General features: G+C 37.7%; 1 protein-coding gene across 1 annotated transcript; it reads left to right on the top strand.

The window, feature by feature from the left end:
* The first annotated feature begins 983 nt into the window (after positions 1–983).
* LOC108250292 (natural killer cells antigen CD94) lies at positions 984–6,917 on the top strand. The gene is made up of 7 exons (XM_017440099.3): positions 984–1,116; positions 2,963–3,031; positions 3,108–3,215; positions 3,306–3,491; positions 3,574–3,734; positions 3,968–4,089; positions 5,572–6,917. The coding sequence occupies exons 1-7, from the start codon at positions 1,056–1,058 to the stop codon at positions 5,717–5,719; spliced, it is 855 nt and encodes a 284-aa protein (XP_017295588.1). The 5' UTR covers positions 984–1,055; the 3' UTR covers positions 5,720–6,917.
* The last annotated feature ends 2,417 nt before the right edge of the window (positions 6,918–9,334 follow it).

Below are 9,334 nucleotides of genomic sequence, written 5' to 3'. Positions count from 1 at the left end.
TTGTTGTTTATTTCTTGTAACCCTCCCAGAATCCCGTTCTGCCAAAGTACCACTTGATGTGACGGCTGATGAATTCCTTTAGGCCACGAAGGTTCAGACCATCAGAAACATTTACACTTTGTTGCATTTGTAAAAATGTAAAACATATAAAAAGTGTCATTTGAAAGGTTAAAGTCTCACCTGTTCTTGCAGACTGTCAATAATAACCAGATCTGCATTTTTGTTTCTGCAGTGCTGTCGGCTTTCTTCCCAGGTCTTCCAACGAGGCGGTTCTTTATAAAACAGGTCACATTTTTCCTGGTTGGATTTTTTACCCATGTAATTACAGTTGTACAGGTCCCAAATGTGGATGAAAATGAATCAATTTATTTGCAGATTGAATGGAACATGAGTAAACAAAACAAACAAAACGTGAAGAAAAACCAGGACTATAAAAATAAAGAGGGATGATGAACGTGAGGAACAGGTGTGCTGATTACAAATCAGGGTAGGTGGAACAAAAGAGCAAAAAGGTAAAGCTGAGAAAGAAAGAAATTTTATAAAACAAAACATTATAACTTCCTTTATTCAATAACTTAGATATTACAGACATGCATGTGTAAGGAAAAGGCAAAAGAAACATATATTTCTGCTTTTATTTTTGATTATGTCGCTTTCGGTCCTCCATAAGTTTCAGCCTGAAATAAATTATATTGAGAAAAATATAGATTTTGACTCGGCGTGTTTCTGCAGCAGCCATGCAAAGAGGCAGCTGGTCTCACAGAAGCAGAACAAGGTTCAGATGGTGCTGAAGATCTCTTCCACCTGCCTTCAATGACCGGACCTAAAAACGCTTCTACTTGTTGGGTTTATTGTTTCATAAACATGTAAAGAAAACGTGTTGGTCAGATTTGATCAGAGCTAAAGGTCGTAACTCCTTCCACCTGCCAGTCTTACAACACTCAGCTGAAAAGAAGAACTGCACGTTTTGTAATTACTCAGTCAGTTTCCTTCCAGCTCTCACAATGTCCTCAAAGCTTTCATGTCAGTTCGACTGTCTGATAAATCTGTAAAATATGGACGAGGAACTGAATTACGCAACTGTGACTTTTAAAACTAATGGTGTGGCTGAATTTCGTGAGTATCTGATTTTTATTAACTCTTTCTGTTTCTGAAGTCTGTTTGTAGGCTTAAATGTTGAACTGAAAGGGTTTCTCTACTCTGTTTAAGACTGAAATGTTGTTCTTTATAATCTGTATTTGAACAAAAACTGATTATCTGCCCAATAATACATTTAACAGATCAAACAGTGTTTTGTATTTTAGATTAAAGCGTCCAGTTTTAGATGATTTATTTGCCCTCAGAGTTAATATTCAGCCGTACAGGAACTCAAACTCAGATGGAATAACAAATAACAGCCTAAAGAGCTGAAAAGACAAGCTCTCAGATTTGGTTTTCGTAGAGGAGGGATGCAGGGAGCGTCAGGGTTTCTGTGGGGTTCAGGTGTGGATCAGACTGATAGAGATAAGATAAGATGCATGCAAGATGGGGTTAAAAGTCAGGTTTACTGATTTCTGATCTCTGTCAGAGTTAAAACATTAGTATCATGGTGTCTAAAAATGAATAACTTTGTTTTCTTTGATATTAGAGGTCTGAACATACTTTTCTGTTATCCTAAACATTTGTCATGTTCTGCAAATAAAAAGATTTTTACTTGACATTTAGAGGAAATGTTGTCAGTAGGTTGTAGATTCAAATTAAATGTTAATTTTATTAAAACACACTTAGAAATAGTAGTACATCTGTTTAAAAATCGTCCAAATTAACTCATTAAACTCATTCAGCGCACTAATCTGCTGGGATCCATGTTGATTTAACTGAAGTTCCTCCACATAAAACATCCTAACTCATCATTAAAGATGACTTTATCAGGACATTGTGTTGTTTTAACCTTTAACCTTTAAAGCTGTGATGGTACACAGAGACTGATGAGGAACAAATTTAAATAAAGGTTAAAGAATCAGGAGTTTAACTGAATCTGGGCTGAAGGAGGAAGAAAACGGCAAAAACTGTTATGAAACTCATGAAGTGAATCATGTCCTGTAACATGGGACTTCATTTCTCCTTTTTTTTTTTTGCTGCTGCATCCTGACACAATCGTAAACGTACGCAGTGTCACTGTTGTGTCCAAAAAAAAGAAGAGATTCTTTGGCTGAATGTGGAATAAACTCCTAACAGTCAGAAAGCACCACGACTCGAACTCTGTTCAGTTTCAGCTTCATGTGAGACGACTGAAAACACAAAATGTTCCTGATAAATGTCTCTCTGTTGAAGCTGAAGGGATGTACAGAAGCACCATAAAGGCCACAGGAGGGTTAAAAAGCCGTGTTTGGGAAAGAAAGACGGAAAACTGTATAAAATAAACTGATAGTTTCCAGATGATCATAACTTTCTTCTAAACTCTGTCAAAGAATCATCAGTTTGTTCAAAACAAATAATCTACTGAGAGAAACGGAAGAATTTAACTTCTGCAGAAAAATCAAAACCTCACACAAACTTTCAGGCTGAAAAAAAACTCTGACTTTCTCAAGATGGCTGCCACAGCTAACTGACCATAGCAAACACAAAAATGTCTGTAAGTTGGTCACTTTTGCAGATATTGAGCTTGAATTTGGCATTTTAGTAGCTGAGAGTCATTCCTATTATATACTCTGAGGATTAACAGATCATCCAAAATCTTTGTTTGAAACTTTGGCACTCAGCAGTCATTTTACTGTCTTTGATTAGAGTTATTTATTGTGCAGCAGCTGTGCCATGTTTCCACAGCAGCTGAAGTCCGACAAAATGAATATTTATTATCGATAAATGAGAAACAAGAGCTTCTCTGTTTGTGTCACACGATACCATGCAGGCACGCACACCGAACTGCAAACTCAATTAGTTTTCAAATATTAATTTGTTTCACACCTTTTTGCTTTTGCAGGAAAATCAAACAGCTTGGAAATAATTTACGATGAAGTGAAGTTATGGGATGCACATCCCATCATATCAGGTTATTCCTACAGGACAAAATAAACACATATTGTGTAATAAACATAATATTAAACTTTTTGTTGTTGTTGTTGCAGAAAACAAAAGGAAAGCTCACATTTTCTCTCTGCATCGTTTGGTTCTGGTGTCTTTGGGAATTATTTGCATCATTCTGGCGTCGGTCATCATCTCACTCAGCATCAGCTGTGAGTCCATCTGTGGATCCGTTTCAGGAGCTTTTAGGAAGTTTGTGATAATTTAAAACCAAAATGTTAACACTTGGTGTCTGACTGCAGTTACGTACAAGCACAGAAGACAAAACATGACTTTCACGATGCAGAATCTGAAGCTGCAGGCAGAGAATGAGGCGTTAAAGAGACGAACAGAAGAGCTGGTCAGAGAAAGAGACCAACTCAACTGGACCATCGGAGTCATCCTCCAGTACGACAACTTTCCAGTTAAAGAGCACTGCCCACAGAAAAGTAAATAAGTTTAATATACAACCTTTAATGTCCTTTAAAGACCATTTAAAATGGTTGTACTGATGGTGTTTGTTTGACGCAGGCTGTAAGCCATGCCTGGACGACTGGGTGCTGTTTCAGTCAAACTGTTACCTTTTCACAAATCACGACTATTACTCGCAGTGGAAAAACTGGGAAAAGAGCCGTGAATTTTGTCAAGAACAGAAGGCCGATCTGGTGGTGATTGAAAGCCTGGAGGAACAGGCAAGACTGATTTAATTTTTATTTACCTGCAACAGTGAAACGACAACAAGTCAGTCAGAAATATGAAGACTGAAGCCAAGAACTGATATTATTCTTTAAATAAAATGTTTTTACAGTTTTAAGTGTTTGTTCTGAGCATTGATGATTTAAAGCACACATTATGTTTGGTCTCTATTTCTTCATGTCGGCAGTTTTATTTATTCATGTGTTTATTTTTCGTATCTCAACTGCAGGAATTCATAAATAACCACACAACAGAGTACAGTGATCCGAAACACGGATACTGGATCGGGTTGAGAGACAAAAGCATGATGGAAACGTGGACGTGGGTGGATGGGAGTAATGTCACCGTGATGTAAGCAAAACTCCACAATTACATCATACCTTCATTTAAACCTTCAAGGACCCAAACTTCTGAAATATCACATTTCCCAACCCTGTGGCTGATGGTGAAAACCAAACGTTTTGCATCAGAAACAACAAAAACAGCAAAGAAAAAAAAAAGGGAAGCATGTCTGCCAACAATTTGACAAAAAAGACAGAAACATTTAGAAATATTTATAAAGATTTATGTTAGGAAATCCTGTCTTGAAACTGATCAGGTGATTTAAGATGGAGTTCCATACAAAGCTAATTGTCTCTACAGCAGTTTTGCTCCTAAGGATGAGATGAGTTCAAGGTGGAAGGGATTACATCAGGGATCCGCTCTGAGACACTTCTTTGTTGAAGGAAGGTCAGGCAGGAATCCTCCTGGAAGATGACATCTGTAGTGAGAGTAGGGAGCAGGTGGAAGAGAGCCTGGGGAGGTGGAAGTGTGCTCGGGATGAAGAGAGAGACAGAATCCATGTGTGTGAATGAGAGGGAGACAGGTGTGGACAGGTGAGGACAGGTGAGGACAGGTGAGGACAGGTGAGGACAGGTCCTGACGGTGGATGAGTTTAAGACCCTGGGGTCAACGATCCAAAGCAACGGGCAACAAGTGAGCTGAAAAACACGTCCAAGCTGATTTATTTATAAAGCACTTTACAAACAACAAAAGCTGCCTCAAAGTGCTGCACAGTAAAAATGGGACTATGAAGTCTAGTAAAAGAAAAACACAAAAACTCTCAAAACATTTAAAACAAAGCAGTAAAATCACTGAATCAAAATGTGATAAAAGTACAGATAATAACTGAAGCTCTGCTTGAGTCAAATGACAGGGAGACGTGGGTCTTTAATGTTTTATAAGGAGGTAAATTAATCCACAAAACAGGAGCAGCGACTGAAAAAGCAAAATCCCCTCGACTCTAAGCTTAGATCTTAGAACATCTCAGAGCGCCTGGTGAAGAGCGAAGAGGAGGAGATGGAGGGGAAGGTTTACAAGATGTTTAGTTCAGAGTCTGTGGCTCTAACAAAAACACACGAGGAGGAGCTGGAGGTGGAAGAGATGAAGATGTTCAGATTTCAGAGGGATGGCTCAGGTGTGAAGGTTAGAAAGGAGAGGCTGAGATGGTTTGGACATGTAGAAAAGGGACAGTGGACATGATGGAGAAGAAGAGGAAGACGAGAGAGCCGGTTCATGGATGGAGGAAAGGATGATGATCGCTGAAAGAGAGCAGCTGAAAGAAGCTGAGGATAAACATTATTTACTGTTAAAGTCTGGTATCAGAAATGAAGAAACAGCATCGATAGTTCCAATAAATAAATATTCATTAAGACAGAAATACTGAGACAGAATTCCTTCTGTTCAGATTTAGCTCGTGGACATGATGTCAAACAGCATAAAGAGATAAAAACTGTTTGTTTTCTGAATACGACGAGCAGATGCACATGTTGACGGGATGTTTTCATTCATCAGGTTCTGGTCGGCAGAACAACCTGCGTACAGAAGCTCGTGTGCTCTGAGTAACCCTCACGCAGATCCTTCATCCACCTGGGTCAAACAGGGCTGTGACATGAGGAACCGCTGGATCTGTGAGGGCAGAGCGTTAATCAGGAATCCCTGACATTTCAACGGTCATTTTATTCACTTTTTGGTGCCGTTTTTTTCCTCAAAACTGATAAAACTTTCCAAACATGTCAGTATTTGTATTGTAAGTTTTAATTATGGTACTGAATATTATCTTGAAGTGAGTTTTACAGAAACAAAATGTGGTTTACAGGAGGGATCATACACTCTTACTCTCTGGTGTCTGAAAATACATCTGCTGGGATCGAAATAAAAAGAATAAACTATTTATTTGAAATATTTTGTTGACTTGGATTAATTAAAATTACAAATTTTGTTATTTAAACACAGATTATTAAAGGGGTACTTGTGAAGTAAACGTCCTGAACTTTGCGACACATAACTCACTCGTTCTTCAGGAACATTTCACATGTTTGAGTTTCATAAATAGTTTCCTAAGAGTCTCTGACGTCTGAGTTCCTGTGCGTCTCCGTAAATCGCTGTGGAGCTGGTGTCTGCAGACGTCACCTAAAGAAACTGCTTTAAAGGAAGATCAGGTGAAAAAATAAATTAACAAACCAGGTGTGCTCTTGCTCTGAAACTCCTGAAGGCTGAAGGATGCTGGCAGACATTTTGGCTCTGAACAAGCTGCATATTTGGGTCAAATTTATTTATTTTGACTTGACTTTTCAGCAACAAGGTGATTCAAAGTGCTTTACAGCATGAAAACACAAAAATACAGAGTGTATTAAACATTAGCACCAGGAAGTGTCTCTGGAAACACTGATAACGGCATGTTTATCATTTAAACTTAATGGCGTTTCAGTTTTTATTTGCAGTTATCCAGACCTCCTCATGAGCAGTTTACCTTTTGTGTTTGTTCTGCTAACCTGAGCTGAAGATTAAAAAATAACCTACAGGTTCATTTCCCTGCAGGACGGTTATAAATTTCATCTAACGAACCTTCAGCGATCACGGTTCTGTGAGTTTCGGTGCACTTAACTCAGCTCTGGTGTATTTTGTCGTGTTGCATGCATGTGTGTGTGTGTGTGTGTGTGTGTACATTTACTTCACTTCATGGAAACTGAGGTACTTTTCATGTGTGTAAAGTTGGTCAAATGTAGCTTTTGTTTCTGGGACAGAATACGTTATCAGTTCTATTTTGTATCATTATTGGTAAATGGTAAATGGTCTGCACTTGTACAGCCCTTTTTCTCGTCCAAAGACGCCGAAGCTCCTCACTACATTCACTCATTCATCCATTCATCCATTCATCCACACACGAGGGTGAATGTTTCCTGAGTTATATAACCAGACTTTTATGATGCAAACTGTATTTGTGTTTAGTTTCCAAGAACTTTTTTCTCTGCCTCAGTTGTGTTGTCTTTTTTTAACAACAATATCAAAACTTTATAAAGATTACTCTCTATTTAAAAAAGTTTACTTTTAATACCAATAAACCCAAAGTTCTTTTTCTTTCTATCCACAGTCTGGCAGCTGTTTTCTTACATTGTAACACTATGATGAAGTCTTGATGACAGACATTTGATTCCTGTTTGACAGAAATTAGGATTTAAACCAGAATCACTTTGTTGATGGCAAATAAAAGCAGCAAAATGAAATGTAATATCTGTCATACAGAACATCTAATTTATTCAATATTGTTCTGGGCAGTGAGGATAATAAAGTATTTACCCAGTGAAAAAGAAGTCATTTATAAAAACAAACTGAATTTATTTGAGTCATGTGGTTTAGTCCACACCAGGTGGCACTGTAGAATAACACATGGCAAACTAGTGTTTTAACTAAAATAATGAAGAAGAAATTGAACAAAACAAAAAATATGCAGTTTCCACCTGCAGAGTCAGCATTAGTAACTTATTTTATTATCTCCAAATTACCAAGCATTTAGCTTGTAAATGACAAAGTAATGGAACATTTTAACACCAGTAGTTTCACAGCAATATGTGATCATTTACTGAGAATTTGTAAAAATACGGTGAAGTTTAAGATGTCTGAAACTTCTGCCTTTATTTATAAAAGATGGGGAGGAGTCCTCTTTATGTCTGTATTTAAGCCAACTAAGGAAGAGTTAGCAGACTCATCTTATGAAAAGGGTTTGTGTAAAGTGCCATTAAGTGCTAAAACTTTCTTTAGAACAGTGGTTCCCAAACTTTTCAGCTTTCGACCCATAAATTAATCGTGATAAACATATGTGACCTCATCTGGTGGCTGTTTAAATATCCAAAAACCGTAATGACCCCATTAAATAAGAGCATAATGACAATACAAACAGTCCTAACATCCATTGTGCTATTTTTTTTAATCAATTTATGATTTGTATTTCAATTCTCTGTCACGATGATGGTGCAAACATACCATAAAAACTAGTTTTTTAATTGCAGGTTGATATCTGGAGATTATCTGAGGACCCCTACTTGGTGTTGGGTGACCCACATTGGAGCCCTGACCCCAACTTTGGGAATCATTGCTTTAAAAAGCACTAGACTAAAATCTGGAAACATGCTTTCATGAAAATAAGATGGCGTTTGTTATCACCAGATCATCTCTTCATTATAAAATGGGTAGTGTAGTGTCTGTAGTTCTTATTGAGAATAAGAAAGTGATGTAATTCTCAGTGTTACAGTCAGAAAATGAAGAATGCAGGGTGTGTGGGAGTGGTTTGGTCCAGGCTGTGGGGCTATATTAGCAGGAGCTGCAGGAAGAACGCTACATTTAGTTTTTCTTCGCTTCAGTCTGAGTCGACGCTGCTCTCTGGAACCGGATCATGCACGTATACAAGCCAAGCAGCTGGGGTGAGTATGAAGAGATTTCTTTCTGTATGAATATACTTACGGTGTTACAGAGATCAGGTGTTACATTAAAAGTTTTCGAAACATGTCACAGTAAAGTTGAAGCCTTTATGACATTTTTTTCTTGTATTTATATTTTAGAGTAGAATTTCTAAACAAGAATAGGTTTTACTTTTAAATATTTTCATAAACACTCATCTTACAAATAAAACCATCCATTTAGTTCACCAGAATAACAATACCATTTGAGTTTATTTCACCTAAGTTCACCTTAAAGCCATTAAAGCTGTCAAAATATGCAATTTTTCAGTGTTTTTGATTTGAATTTCTTTATATCTGTGTATCATTTATGATAAAAAATAACCTCTAAATACACATCATTCACTGCCGATAGTCTGTTTTAATTAGTCTGTAATTAATAAGTGAAATCAGCAGGTTTTGTACTGATTCTATTAGAAGGATTAAGGAGGGGAGGTTAATCCTAATTTATTTTATTAGGTAGTAAATTACGGAATAGTCCTTAGTAGTAATTTTATTGTGTAAGTACAAGAAAACTACCTGTCTACTGTTTATGTCTGACTCTTTGAGTCAACACAAGTTTTGAGGCAGAGACTCGTTTCTCTTTCTCAGCCAACATGGGGGACTTTTATTTCAGAGCACACTTACACTCTAAAAACATGTCTATAATAGGACCACTCTTGGAAATAACAGAGTGATTATTTTTTTCTGGCTCGCCGGCACTGGCGGCGCCAGGGGGGCGCTAGGGGGTGCTATAGCTCCCCCTGGAAAAGTCATAGCACCCCCGTAGCACCCCCAAGCAAAGGCATAACCGGGGTATGTGTGGGACATGTCCCCCACTT

The sequence above is a fragment of the Kryptolebias marmoratus genome, linkage group LG16, assembly GCF_001649575.2.
Source record: "Kryptolebias marmoratus isolate JLee-2015 linkage group LG16, ASM164957v2, whole genome shotgun sequence".
NCBI lineage: Eukaryota > Metazoa > Chordata > Actinopteri > Cyprinodontiformes > Rivulidae > Kryptolebias > Kryptolebias marmoratus.
Note: the sequence above shows the minus strand (reverse complement) of the source record. Positions and strands in the feature narration are given on the sequence as shown.

Bases quoted from the DNA above. Each gene is read 5' to 3' on its own strand.
- LOC108250292 (XM_017440099.3), top strand. From the start codon at position 1,056: ATGGACGAGGAACTGAATTACGCAACTGTGACTTTTAAAACTAATGGT. The intron at 1,117-2,962 runs GTGAGTATCTGA...TTGCTTTTGCAG, and splicing joins TAATGGTGTGGCTGAATTTC to GAAAATCAAACAGCTTGGAA. The intron at 4,090-5,571 runs GTAAGCAAAACT...TTCATTCATCAG, and splicing joins GGGAGTAATGTCACCGTGAT to GTTCTGGTCGGCAGAACAAC.